Here is a 15,903-nt window from a genome sequence, read left to right on the forward strand (position 1 = left end):
CTGATTTCTAGTATGTTAACTTTAGGCAATTACTCTGACTATACCAAAAATAATCAAAATATTTTTCATAACAGAAGCCACAAAAATCTTATAAAAATGACATAGTTTGACATCGAACCTAACAATATAAGCTAATAAAAAACACATATAGTACATAAAATATAGTTTGATAATACATCACAAAATTAATATATAAACAATAAGAAAGTATTAAATAAAATCACTGATCTTAGTTTTAAAAGTAGGCATAAAATTATTAAGTAATGAGTTCGAGAATACAAAGAAGAAACAGTGAAAATAGAGAGACAGAATAGAGGAGGTCTACAAATAACATCAAACAGTCGATGCTCTCATCCGTACTTGGTTCCGCCTACGAAAGTGATAAAAAGTCATTACCAAAACGTTTTAATAAACACTGACACAACAATATATAGAATCCAAAATTTTAAATACTCACGTCGTTCTAAATGCATCAACTTCTGCATCGACAGGATTGTACAAAAAATCTGAGCATAGATGATTAGATCGGAGAACCACAGACTTCTTATTGATACCTAAAACACAATAGACAAAATTTTTATTCAACATTCAGATTTTAAGACATATATGAGAAAATATGTATATATCTTGGCCATTTTTCATCTTCCAGAACCTTAACACCCAGACAACCGATTCACATGTGTTTCTCTGATATACATCATGTAGATTTATTGCTAGAGAATCACGGGCGTAACATGTAAACCGGCCTTCTTTTCTGCCAGAAGAAAAAACAATATGAAAAATGAAATATTTGGTAAAGACTTTATATGTTAACAGTCCTTTACATATAAAACAATGGACATGATTCATAACAGTGAGTGGGAAACTCGTTTGGCATAATGGTTGCAGCGATCCGAGTACCCTAGAAAAATAACACAGCCAAAAATAATCAGTGAATAATAAATAGAAAAAATAAAAGAAAAACTTCAAAAAAAGACACATACTTTGATATCAGACAGAACCATCTCGATAGTATTTTCGAAGTGTTGAATGCTTCCAGAGCCTGACCACCTTGACAGATATTAACCACCATGTTTTATAAGTATCCAAACATGCAACATCGACAACATCAGACATTTTAGAAACCTATTTTTTTATTTTTTTCGATCGAGAACTCGGAATGATATTTATAAAGAGGAAAACTAAAAGTGACGAAGTATGTGAAAGTGTGTTAAAGATGAAAAGGACAGACAATGCAGTTGAATAAGCAGTTATTCTTTCTTATAAATTTATTTTCATTTGAATTATTAAAAAAAAAATTTGAACAGTTACCATTTAAAGCCTCTTATTGTCAAAACCAACAACAATCCCACTAATTTATGTCAAGACATTTCCATATCGATATTGACCGATTTGTTCGTTTCACGTGTCAGAGAGAATATATTCCATGTTTTAAGTTTCACCAAGGATACACGCAACCTCAATAAGTAAATATACCATTTTACTAAATATATAATTTTGCTAAATTATAACACTTTCCATAAAATAATACGATCACTCTCTATAGCTTATGTTATTTAGCCAATTTTATGTTTCAATATTTTAGGAAATCATATATTCAAACAACATCATAACAAAAATGACTTTTATGTAGACTTATATGTTATAACTTTATGTATCTACTTGGGCAATTTTTCTTAAAATTATATGAAACAGGAAACCTGGAAAGTTAAACGGTTAGGTGCAAACATAAAGTAGCATAATCTTCCCCATAAAAAAATTGAAAAATGAGAAAATTGCTTATTATTGCACACCTTATAAATACTAACTTGAGGTTTTCTTTTCAAAGAACTTTAAAATATTTTATAAGTAGCCTTATCGTTTGTGAGAGCATTCATAAGAACATGGCGAACACAAATGAAAAAAAAAACGATGAAAATGGCTTGTTGATCATCAATCCCCCACCATTGGTAATGAGATTCGGTGTCGTGGAACCTAAGTCACCACCTTCACCAACAGATTCCAAGATAGAGTAAGAAGAATTATGGGAACAATTACACTTACTCACCACATCAAATCAGAAAGCCAAACAGAATACTCCTCAGGTAATATATCCTCTTAACTAAAGGGTATTTTAATCATGTCTTACACAATGAATTGTAAAATCTGCATATTCTATTTATGGAGGATGACAAAGGCAACCCATCTAATGAGACATCCCAAGCAAGTTGCACAAAACGAAAACATGATCTGATTCTAGATCTGGAGATACGGTTGAAGTGCATGCGTTGCGGTTTTTTGGAGACAGAAATTTAACACATAGATACCGCCGAATGGATAAGTAATCAGAAATATATTTAGATTAATAATGAAAAATTGTCTTAAATCTATGTGACTGAGTTATGATATTTTGTTATTGATTGCTCATTGAACTCTCTGTTTTAGAAATAATTCATGTTTAAATATAATATTGAGTTAGTTTAAAGTTATATAATTTTACAAAAATTTAAATTGGATTGTTTGTGTTTGTGCTTGAAGGGAGAGGAGAAGAAAAGTAAACAGAGGAGGTCTAGAGTTTTTAATTAAGAACCATATCAAATTCCATGTTTTTTTTTTCTGTTTGCAATGATCACTTTAAAGACAATATGTACTTGGTTTAGTTTTCTAAAAACTATTAAGTTTATTTCGATGACATTGATAATTTGGTTTTGGAGCATTCTCAATATTTATAACTAGGTGACAATGTTCATCACTTGAAATGTCAATAGATGTCCAATAATATGCTACAATTTAAGTTTCATTAAAATATATTATCGAATTGAGTTTGTCATTGGAATATCAAACTACAGTTAAACGTCAGAGATCAAACCATTACTAAAAGAAAACATTAAGAAAGCTGCTAAATTGTATATGGTGGGGTAATATATATATGAAGAAAAAACGGATCAGATTGATAAAACCGAGTAACTATACAACTTCCAATTTATATACAATATTTGGGTTCAATAAAAATAATAGGTGATACCCATATCCATTAGTAACATTCTTTTGGTGTAAACCAATCAAACATAATGTAATATATGGGTTTTACAAACTCATTTACGATAATAGATAATCTAAACTTAGTACATGATATAAGAATTATTTCAGGTCTAATTTAGTGAAATTTTGAAAACGAATTACATCGGATCCAACTTAGTGATAAATCAAAAAACATCAAATCTATTAGTAAAACCTATAAAACTGAACGTAATTATAATATAGTAAAAGTAACTAACATATTTCGAGATCCATAGAGAATAGATAAACAAAAAAAAAATCATATCTTGTCAAAAACTTCCTTGTAGACGACATTCAATGTTTTGCTTTGTGGTTTGTTGTCTTTATCGGTGATCAATATCTTCAAACCTTCTCTAGATGTAACCCTCGACACAGCGACATAGAGTTGCCCATGAGTAAATACCGGCCTTGGAAGATACAAGCCAACCTTTTCGAGTGTTTGTCCTTGGCTTTTGTTTATAGTCATTGCAAAAGCTAATGTGATAGGAAACTGCTTGCGTCTCATCCTGAAAGGAAGTTTCATCTCCGAAGGAGAGAGGAATATCCTAGGAATGAGTACTTTGTCACCAACCTTGCTACCTGTTATTATCTGAGCCTGGAGAACATAATTAACCATCTTAGTAATGATGAGTCTTGTGCCTTTACACAACCCATTCTTAGGGTCGATATTTCTTAGAAGCATTACCGGAGTACCCTTTCTCAACTTCAAGACATGATTAGGGAAACCAGACATCTTGATACTATTTAAAAACTCCTCGGTATAGATCATATTGTTGGAACCACCTTTATTCATACTGGCTACACTATCCGATGGTACTTCAGATGCATCATTGTAATTGACAACTTCTTCAGCCGTATCAATGCTATCACAACTAAGATAGGTCCTTTCAACACCTGTTATATACAAAACATTCGTTGTATTATATAAATTTAAACAAATAAGTTAAGAGGAACTAATAAAAAATAAACATACCCGACAACTTTGAAAGCATGTAATCATTTATCGTCTCTACATCATCGTTTCTTAGACTCAGTATGGCACGGTCTTGAAAAAATTTAGGATCAGTCTCTTTCGAAAACAAACTCCCATAAATTTCTTTGACGATCATTTTTATAGGATCTTTACAGTCTTTAACCAACAGATCATCAGGAATATCAATCACGGCTTCACCACTCCCATCATCATTTATCGTTCCATCACCAATGTCTAGGATTCACTTTGTAAAGGCAGCTCGTTCAAGCATCGCACGGCTACTATCTCCAGCTATAAGTCGCATGTTCTGTGTAAGTCTCAACACTCTACATTTGTACCACATAGGTGACGAATTCAAAGTGGCCATAAGTATCTCTGTCTTCCCAGCATTTGGAATCACTGGCAATATGTGCCTGAAATCCCCTCCCAAAACAATGACCCTTTCACCAAAGGGCTTGTCAACTTCTAATATATCACGCATCGTTCTATCTAGAGTCTCGAAACAGTCTTTACTCATCATCAACGCTTCATCCCATATAATGAGTTTAGCAATCCTTATCAGGTCGACAAGATTCGACTCCTTCTTGATTGAACAGAAGGTAAACTTATTAACCACGATAGGGATTGCAAATCTTGAATGCGTAGTTCAGCCTCCTTCTAATAGCAACGCAGCAATCCCACTCGATGCAACATTAAGAACAACATCACCTTGGGAACGTAGAGCATATCCTAATAGACTCCACAAATAAGTTTTACCAGTACCTCTAGAACCATAAACAAAGAACATACCTCCCTTGTTCTTATTTACTGCTTCTAGGATCTCATCATACATATTTCTCTGTTCGCTGGTTACAGTAGCTAACATCTGCTCGTTTCTAACTCCAAGAGTTTTGCGATTGTAATTCCTCTCATCCCTAATAAGAGGATTATCACGTGACTCCAGAGCAATATCTTCAGGAAACGGTATAGGTGTGAATTCTTTTTAAGATCTCCCACTTACACGTAAAAGAAGTTCTATTTCGACCAGAGCAAAGTCTTTAACTTGCTCCTGAGATAGACTAACAGCTAATTTCAAAAATTTACAAAAGATAAATTAGCTATCAATATCTTAAAGATATATAATAACAACAACGTAAATGATAACTATACGACTTACTTTGATCCCTGGCAGTCTTTCTGTAATTATATATGATGTCATCTGATAATACCTGCCATGTAGCATCCCAAACTCTAGAAGGAATGAATATACTATGAGTAGTGAGCATGATCACAAAAAGACGACGGAGATAATTGGCAGAAAGCCACAATCCGGCCTCATTGATGGCCTTAATATATTCTTTGTCATCATTCAATAATCCATACGCATAGCAAGCGTCTTTGAACGAAGAATGTAGAACTTTGTTGACTGTTTTTATATCGTCAAAACTACGTGGTCCTTTGACTAAATTAAGCAGAAGCCTTAAATAATACGCTTCACCTGCCCCAATGGGTACATACGTAATTCTACCACGAGAAATTCTCCTTGACCGTGGCGTCCATATCCTTTTTGGTCCATTCCATACAAATCTCGAAGGAAGTTGCGCATAAGTTAACGTCCTCGCCAGTTCTTACTCCTTGTTGCACTCCATCCAAGCAATAAATTTTGACGTACGAACTGAGAAATGATTGATAACCTTGTCACCTGGATCATCCTCGTTGTATATGACCATTTGCTGGTTCGGTAAATGAAAGGGTAGTTTAACTATAGAAACCGTGCGATGGTGAGTACGATTACCAAAAATTCTCCACGTAGACTCCGAAGGTGCTACATACCTATATAGAAAGACATTATTAAATAATGGAAGATTGGAATTTCAAAGATATAAAAGATGTGAACAAAATGTTTAAAACATACCTACAGTTGAAGTGTTTCTTAATCTCGTTTTCTTTATCATCATTCTTGATAGTTGCACGGATGTAATCAGCACCTTTATGAATATATTTGAATAGATACTTTACTGATCGCGACTGTACACACCATTCGACGTTGATATGAGCCCTATAAAGCAGTGTGAGGCTCCTATTATAAGTAACCATAAATCCATTATCACATTCAATACCCTTTTTAACGATAACTTTCTTATCATTACGTCGCCTGTATATAGGATATCCAACATCATCTATTTTAGTGATCGGACTGAATGGTTTTGGAAAATAATTTGTACATTTTCCTTCAGCCATGCAAACACTATCCTTATTCAAAGCACCACATGGCCCATGCATCATGACATCTCCTACTATCTCATACAGCGCTGGATCAATATCCTTGTCAGGAATTTTGGCACATATTATCTTATCAATGTCATCACCTGTTGGTAGCTTGTAACCAGCCTCTAAAAAAAGAACGATGTGTGCATGAGGTAGTCCCCGTTTTTGAAACTCAATCGTGTAGATCGCTGCAATGAATAATTTTTAGTTTCTAAAAAATTAGTTAGCATGATCATCTAGCAGTGGTATGGACAATATCTTGCTAAACGAAATAAGATACTTAGTTTAATAAAACATATCGGTTTTTACGACACCTAACACATTTTCTTTGGTGAGTCTGTGCATGAGATCATCTAGTTTCATCTTGAACACTCGCGTACATATATCTGGCCTATCCTCTTGCTTCAAGTTATGTCTTTTTAGGTGCCTGGTAATTTCAGGCCATTTGGGATTACACGTAAAGGTTATGAAAAGATCCGGAAAACCAAAATGCTGGCAAGTAGTCATCGCATCTAGATAATGTTGCACCATATACCTTGTACCACCAGTATAAGAAGAAGGTATAATAATACGTTTACCATTGTCAGAAAGATCAGTGTCACCTTCATCAACAGTTTTCTTTATCTGATCATAATTTTCGCAATGAAGTTTAGACTGATTCATTGAAATGAAATATAGTCTATTGATCTCAATCATCGTGTACGCATCCACTAAGAACTGCTGGAATAATCTTCCAGATAAAGGGATGATTGGTGACTCGCCAACCCTCTCCTGTATGCGGAAAGCAAAAAACTCTCTCATAGTAATATGCAACCTTTTCCTCCCTTCGGTATCTACAAAACCGATATCGATACCAAGTCTGAACCCGTCCTCGCCATAGGGAAACAATAATGGAAATTGCAAAGGCAAATACGCAAGATGTAGTTCACTGATCCTTTTGAGATTCCCAGTCTTTTTACACTCGATGATGATATCACGTGAATCTGTCTCAATATCAAAATCATTAGGTATCAATGCAGCAACCTCGTAAGTAGTTGGTAGATTCTCAGTCCTTCCATCACTTTTCCTGTCATGCCTTAAAATTAACCTTAATCGGCTTGTATCATCGTTAGGACCAAACCTTTCTCGCACGTTTCATAATGCATCCACATGTTTGTTATGTTTATCTAGCATATTTTTTATTTTCTCAACCAGCTTCTCTCGCAATTTATCAGTCGGTCCCGTTTTTCTAAATTTTTGTAAAAATAAAGTCTTATGACAGTTAGAACCACATAACATTTAAAAACAAAACATATATGTTTTAAAATTGATCTCAATGATTAAATTAAATATAAACCAAAGGAATAATAATCATACCCATAAGCAGCTATTCGGTTAGATGTTTCATTTGCGGTATCATATATATACAGCTATAAAAAGGCTGGTTCTTTTCCAGGAGCTGGTAGCATATCCCCTATAGAATGGTAGTTCTCCCCACTCATCTGGAAAATGTAAGGACCTTTTCCGTCGTTGATTTCTTTATTTATTTTTCCTCCAGGAGAAGTGAAGGAAAACATCATATTATACGCCCGGATAAACTCACAAAAGTGATCACGCAAATCACCATCATTGTACATCAATGCTAATAGCGAATTCAGAGGGGCTTTAAGAAGTGGAAGAACGACTTTACCCTGACCACAACACATGGAGAATATATGCTTCCCACGTCGATATCGTTTACCCAACCTCTCTCCATACCACATATAAGCCTTACACTTACCACATATATATATAGGATCACCATCATCGTAATAACCTGGTTAGAAAAATATTCATTTATTAGTATTAATTACACGATATTTATATATTATGTATTAAATGAAATATATTAGTCCAATGAAAACTATAACCTCCATCTTTCAGACCAGGACTAACTGATTCCAATAAATATGTTCTAGTAACAACAGTCGCGGTTGCTTCCTCATCACAAAAATCAGAGGATTTAGCACGTTTTTTGGGTCTTCCTTTTTTTTATTACCAGAAGTCAGTTTTTCCACATCCTCACTTTCCGACATAGAGTCTTTATCATTATCCCTATCGGACTCAGAATCAGTAGCAATAAAGCAAGCAAACTCTTCCGAGTTGATAGAAATAGCCAAAAAATCTGTTTGTTTTTTTCATGGAAAAAATAGTAAGTATAAAATTATTAATCTACATTGTAATTATTAAAAAAGAAGATCAAACCAATAGCTTCTTCTTCTTTTCTCCTCTCACGCATGATATGCATTCTTCTCTGTTGTGCATTACGAATTCCCTGGGGTGTTAGATCAGGAACTTCATCGATATTGTAACGAAACAACCCTCCAAGTTGGTCAATATCGGTTGCACTGGTAGGAGCATATCGTGCGTTCTTAGCATTACCACCTACAAATTCCAGTTAATAATAAGCAGATTTACAACACGTGAATGTTTTCAAAATGTAATTTAGTTGAAATCTCACCTTTATTTGGAGCAATTGACGAAGATGAACTTTTTTCCAAGGACGCCCAAGCTTACATTTCATAGTTTCTGATGAATAGTACGAAAACAAAAAAAATGTGTGATCTAAATACACAATCATTAACAAATTATATATATAATATTATATTGCACGATAATGCAAAATATACATTTTAGCTTCTCATAATAAAATGAGATTTTGGTAGTAAAAAGAATTTCGAAATAGAAAACCTCACGATAATGTTAACATTACTTATTCTTCGCGATAATATGCCTATATTCTCATGCACCATAATACTCTAATATCAAAAAATTACATTTTTCGTGATAATGTTAAAATAATATTGAGATAATTCTACATTACAATAACGCGGACTTATAAATAATTATTTATTATTCCAAATATATAGAGCTAATTCTAAAAATATACCTCTACATTACAACAAATATATTCTCCTAATATTTTTACGAAAACCGAAAAGTTTATCGTTATATTTCTTAGAACTTGAATATTTTCCCAAAAAAATATGGTTATTTAACATATCATCTCAATAAATTATATCACATTTTTTTCGTGGACAATTATATTATACTTTGTTACGCAAACGTTTTGAGGATAGCTATGAATATCGAAATTCATACATGAAAATAATAATTAAAAAATATCGTGAGAGTTTCCAATGTTGACAACATTACCGATTATCTGTTTGTTTGTTTTTTTTAAATACCAATTAGTCAATATAGTAATTGAATGACAAATCAGTAATGAAAAATACACCGAATACTCACCCACACAGAAGTTAAAAACAATAGTCCCATTCATGATATCTTCGAAAACGACGAACGAAAAATAACCATTGATATCTGAAGTATAAGAGCTTGCACATGTTGTATCACTGGTAAGCTGGATCATATAAGGATGTGTACTTGGCTTGAATTCACCAGTAAGAGGCAATAGATTAAAATTTATTAGAAGAACCCAATCTCCCTCGTTACATATCCTTGAATACTTATAATTAAATTCAATCGGTGCAGTTACATATATTCTTCTATCCCTGAAAAGTAACAAAACAAACATTCAAACATTTATCATTACAAAAAATAAAATATAATCATGAAATTGATGTGTTATACCTTCCAATCCCCCATTATAAAGTCTAACGTGCGGTCACATTCAGGAAATCTTTTAAATTTCCATAAGACTTTCAACTTAGTCTTCCATATATGCTTGGTAGGATCAAGTTCGGAAATTACAAACAGATTTTGATCATATTTTTTATGTACGGCGACAGATAGGAAATAAGCCATTTAAGTTAAATGCAAACCCAGAGCCTCAAAACAATTACAACAATTGCTTCCAAAGGTGCCTTAAATAAACACAGCAGGGACAATATTTAAACCAAACCTTTGTTTCCTATTTATACAATTTAAAATAAAAGGATATATCGAATATTTTACATTTTTGAGATACCTTAATGTTTATTTTACATTTTTACGATAACATATTACTTTGATAGAAAATTTCATCTCTTGATATATTCTTTTCAGATCGGAATCGCAGGGATACATTTTTTAATTTGTATTAGGAATCTATTATATTATATTGTTATAATTATAACAATTTTCCGATTTGTATTAGGAATCTATCGGAGGTGGGACATTTGCATCGTTATATATAAGAACGATGTATTAGCATTACCGAGTTATATCTGACGAATACTTTATAGGTTTTATAGGCACTACATCATGTCGATCGCTGCTTGTCTTTTAGCAATGAAAAACATGACTTTCACCAATGTGTCTGATATAACTCCATCAAACCAACTACGCCGTATTCGTGTGAAAATACTACGTATTTTCGAGTACATCGGTGAACCTGACAACACTCTAGATTTGGTGTTAGTTGATAAAAAGGTATTCCAGTGACTCTATATGTTCCGTGCATATCACTTCTCTGATATACATATTTTTGTTTTTATAGGGTGATAAAATACATGGATCAATATCAAAAGGGTTTATAGACATTTTTACATCAGAAGTGAAGCAGGGAGATTCAATTATTCTGTATCGTTTTGGTGTAGTCCCTGTCATGGAGATTTGAGACCGACGTTGCACAATTATAAAATAATATTGAATTCTCAAACTTATTTTTCAAAGATCTCTTTCTATGATAACCACAACTACCTAAGTATTGTTGAATTTGGTAACATACACAACAATCTCCGAGACCCATTGTTTTTCGTTGGTATGACTTAAGATAAATTAATAAATAATAACATGAAATATTTGTTATTTTATATTTACAAACTTTCTCAGTGACTAACTAATCTTTTTATTAGATATAATTGGACACGTCGCAGTGATTGGAACATTTATTCACAAATCCTCCAAGAGTCAAAGAAAGTAGGGTGGTGTTTACGTGGAGCTCCGTAACGAATCGTAAGTTTATCAAATATGTTTCTCAATTGCAATCACTGTAATTATCAATTTTTACTATATTATGTGATTATTATATGCCCAACAGGGATGCTAGATTGCAAGTGTTATTACAGAACGACTACGCACTGGACCTGATGACTGCATTATCACGGAAAGAACAAAAAATTAACATTTGTGTTATACGATTCGTCAAATTGTTCAAATTCGCACATGGTTGGGTAGCGATAACTGCATACGATTGTACCAAAATTTTATTAAACCCTAACCTACCCGAAGTCGAGAGAATGCGGACTACAATCACAGAATCAAACCACGGTGTGATATTAAGTTTTTGATAAGTATTTTTTTTCGTGTGTTTTGTTTTCGTTTTTATTTATGTTTTCATCATTTGACTCAATAAACGACGGTACAATATCAAAACTCTGCTTATAGTAACATTATTATTTTCGTATACCTTATTTTCTTCCATTTTTTAAATATATTTTTATTATATATATACATATTTATGTTCCTAGTAAAATATTGTAATACTTTTAAATTAACAACGGTATCAATGGACTATGAACACAATTTTGCATTGAAAACATAAAGTGACACTCTTTGTAAATCAAAAACAATACGCTAAAATGAGATTCTTTGCAAAACAGAGGAAGTTTATACAAATTGAATAATTTATTTATTACAATAAAAATAAACAACAACTATGTTGTTCAAGTACACAACTTATAAAAAACGAAATAAAAAATTAATATCTCCTACGGCTACTGATCTTCATATCCATCATCCAAATAGGTAAAATCAACTCAAGTTTCAGGCCTGAAACAAGATGACAATATTATAAAATCATAAAAATAGATGTCAATAGAATACATATACAGGATACAATATCAAAGATGGAATTTACATACCTCATCTTTGCTATTGCCACTTCTGGAGTAGGAGGATCCTTGAGAATATCAGATATGAATCTTTCCGATTCAACTATCCACTCATCTAATTACATACACATATTCAGTACGCATGTAGAAACAATATATATATATATGTTAAACTTCTGATTAATTACTATATTGAATAGATATTAATAGTTAATATTTACGTACCTCTCCACCTATTGAAAGAGAAAAATTGCAATACAATAATATGCCTTGAAGACCTATCACGATTCGTCCAAAGTTCTTCAAATTTTATTGCCAAGTTATCCCAAGCAATACATTTCACGGAATTTCCACTGTATATATTTACACCATCATAGAAGATAATTAACATAGTTTAATATATCAAGAAACCCAAGTCTGACACCAGTTATTTTGAGGATAAGTTGTACTTACCCGAAATCTTCAAGTATAAAACGAATAAGTGCATCCTTGAAGGTAGGATACACGATACCAGCAACAGTCCTAATATCCTCATAAGAACATGGGCCCTTTATGACACCCAACAAAATCCTGAGATAATAAGCCTCGCCAGATCCCTCTGAACAATCTGCTATAACGCTGACTCCCGGGTCACCAATAACACATCGTCTCCTTAACTTTTCCTTACGATCCCAAACAAATTTACTTGGAATTTCTGAGTACAAAAGTATCCTAGCTTCCGGACATTCTTTGTTGCAGTTCATCCAAGCCTTGAATTTAGATATTCTATTAGAACCAAGATTTTCGCATTCATCAGTCATCACAATCTCCGATTCAGGAAGATGGAAAGGCAACACGTTTGGACTAACACTTCTACGTGTATTTGCACCTACGAAACATAATTAGACCTAAGTTACCAACCACTATAACTAAGAAAGCAGAACTTAATAAACACAAAACGATATCAAATTGGATATATAGTATACATCGTACCTGATGAGTTCATTATAGAGGTATAAAGAAAAAGTTCGTAGCATAGAATGGAGTAAACCACGACATGACACTACATGTATATATAACCAAGAATTCTAGGTTTTATTAGAAATTTGACATTTTTTATTAGAAATTTGACATTTTTGTTTTATTTTATAAATATACGCACACGTAAATATAACAGAATAAATTTTCTCTAGAATTTTCAAGAATCATTAAAAGTGAATATATAATTCATTTGCTACAAATACTGGATACTTATTCGTACAAATATTACGATCATAATAAATATATCACAATATTTATTTAACTATATCGTGATATATGTACATTTTATTAATTTTGATACTTATAACAAAAAACACGAACAGAGTTTAGATTTGTATGAATCGGGCCACAATAAAATCAATTTTCAGAGTCACGACAGTTTCCAGAACGTTATGTAGATGTGTTCAAGGATAAACCAAAATTCCAAAACAACGCTTTAAAAGGCCTATTGATTATACCCCTAGTATCATATCTAAGATTACAATAAACGAATTATCGGTATCATAGACAAACGTCATAACAAATTAATTATCGACATAATACCAAACATGATAACCATTACTAAAATAAATGGGATAAAAAAATGATCCACAGACGGTATGTGAATATGCGATACACGCGACGGTTGTATACATAAAACTGAATATAAATAAATCATTTTAAAAAAAGAAAGAACAACTATTTATGACGAAATATTAAACTCTTTCAAATTAAACAAAAAATGAAGTAAGCATAAAATCTAAATCATCAATATTCCGAATAGAAAAAGGTTCTAACAAAACTCTAATCATAAAACTGTATAAGATAATATAATAGCGACCTCATTATCGCTAAACATCCTATGACAGAGAATTCTTCTTCCTTTTAGATGCAGATGTTTTGACGGGACTAGCAATGACATCAGGATCCTCACGATCTCTTTTAGAAGTCACAGGAGCTGTCTTCTCGATAGAAACATCTGTATTTGGTTTAGCAATGACATCAGGAGCATCACAGTCACTTTTAGTAGATGCAGGTACAATCTTCTCTATAGAAGCTTCTGCATTTACATTAGCAATGACATCAGGATCATCATAATCACTTTAAGAACAGGTAGGCAGAGTCTTCTCGATATGTGCTTCTGTATCTTCACCAACAAAAGATTCCAAAATCGGAGGCTTAAGAAAAAAAATCATAACAAATAAACAATCCGTTATGTATAGTTACATATCTAAATATTCAGACAAAATAAGAATCGAAAGCAAACCTCAAAATAGACCTGACTACAGAACTTCTGAATCATATAGTCATCAGATGTAAACCTGTCAACCGAAAACGAAGTCTTAACCTTTTTGACATTATCTTCCGTTACCACAACCTTGAAAAGGAACTCTTTTCCTTTTAGATCACGCAGGGATTGAGGCAGTCCAGACGAATTATCCTACGCAATATTTTGAGAGTAATTTAGATGAATTATATAATCATAATGCTTATCAAATAAAACTATAAGTGTACCCCAACAGATTCTTCGAAAACTTCCTCGGCAGTCTTCTTAAAAAAATTTTGAGCAATTTTGTCGAACATGACAAAGACTGCTATCCCTCCAAACCCATCGTCCACATTCAACAACAGAAAAAAACTGTAAAAGAATAATTAGACAATTAGTTTTACAAATATAAATAAATGTACGACATAATGATTATAAATGTGTGTAGACGCCAAATTCAAAGAATATAGATTTGACTACCTAGCAACAACTTGAGACTCAGAAACATTGCTATTGCAATTAAGGCATTTCCAATACGGCGGCAAAGGAGCATATTCTCTCTTGGGGATAGGATGAACCTTTTTTCACACTTTTTGCATGCTATGTAATACCACGAATTATTATTTGCAACCGAGCGTATGGTCGCCAATGTCACATACTTACCAACCTGCTCATTCGAAACAATCAATGACAACCACCGATACAGAAATTTTTTATAAACAAAAATGATAGAGTATCGCATATTCACATACCGTATCGATCAAATGTATAGAACTTAACTTCCTCCTAATATTAGTTCCCAAAAATTCATTGTTTAATGAATCTTTAGAATCTACACCCGAATCATCTTCGTTAGGAATGAGAATATACTTATCTTGAGGCAACCTTAACGGAAAAAATGAAAAAACTAATTATAGTAGAACTAACATATGTACAAATATAAATACAACATAAATGAGAAATAAAACCAAACTGTAATTTCATTGAATAGATTCTTACAAAGATCAGAATTTCGCCACCAGATGACACATTGGCTCTAAAAAAATCTGAGTTGTATTAAAAGCATTTGAGACGATCATCTCACTTAAAATGTTTAAATAAACCGGTGTTTAAGAAATACATATAATTTATGTCAAAATTATTCATAATCTTTGCTAAAATCGAATCAGAATAAATCATTAAATAATATATCTCGATAGTTTTTGATCAAGCAAGCCTTATAACAACCACAACGACGGATGTGCAATTACGTTTCACGTAAGCATCAACTTCTTTTGCATAATCAGCCCAAAGAGTACACGGTAATTGTAGGTCACTATTATAATTAACAGACGATCATGAGTTCAATTATATAAGTAAAAATAACGCAAAATAAAATAAAATATTAAATTAAAACTTAGTATGTTACCTCTCATCTCTAAGATAAATCTTAAGCCTAGAACAACGTATTCCTTGAGCCATGACGTCCTCAACATGAACAACTCTTACGATTTTTCCGACCACGTCTTAGCGTTTGTAATAAAGTAACACGAAACAAAAGAACCAAAACAATTAGCCAAAAAATATCTAATGCAGAAAGTGTT

At 32.6% G+C, this 15,903-nt stretch overlaps 1 protein-coding gene across 1 annotated transcript; it reads right to left on the minus strand.

The window, feature by feature from the left end:
- Positions 1-3,298: 3,298 nt before the first annotated feature.
- On the minus strand, positions 3,299-4,493 carry LOC112088029 (ATP-dependent DNA helicase PIF1-like). Its single transcript, XM_024158178.1, has 3 exons — positions 4,343-4,493; positions 4,013-4,246; positions 3,299-3,933 (listed from the first exon to the last, which is right to left on the minus strand). The coding sequence occupies exons 1-3, from the start codon at positions 4,491-4,493 to the stop codon at positions 3,299-3,301; spliced, it is 1,020 nt and encodes a 339-aa protein (XP_024013946.1).
- Positions 4,494-15,903: the final 11,410 nt, after the last annotated feature.

The sequence above is a fragment of the Eutrema salsugineum genome, unplaced genomic scaffold (genome assembly GCF_000478725.1).
Source record: "Eutrema salsugineum unplaced genomic scaffold, Eutsalg1_0 scaffold_15, whole genome shotgun sequence".
Lineage (NCBI taxonomy): Eukaryota > Viridiplantae > Streptophyta > Magnoliopsida > Brassicales > Brassicaceae > Eutrema > Eutrema salsugineum.

What these genes read in the sequence shown, in the direction of transcription:
- LOC112088029 (XM_024158178.1), bottom strand. Translation starts at nt 4,493, where the DNA reads ATGCGTGATATATTAGAAGTTGACAAGCCCTTTGGTGAAAGGGTCATT. An exon ending in GTCACCTATGTGGTACAAAT is followed by an intron (nt 4,247 to 4,342) that starts GTAGAGTGTTGA and finishes AGTGAATCCTAG; the next exon opens with ACATTGGTGATGGAACGATA. An exon ending in CATGCTTTCAAAGTTGTCGG is followed by an intron (nt 3,934 to 4,012) that starts GTATGTTTATTT and finishes TGTATATAACAG; the next exon opens with GTGTTGAAAGGACCTATCTT.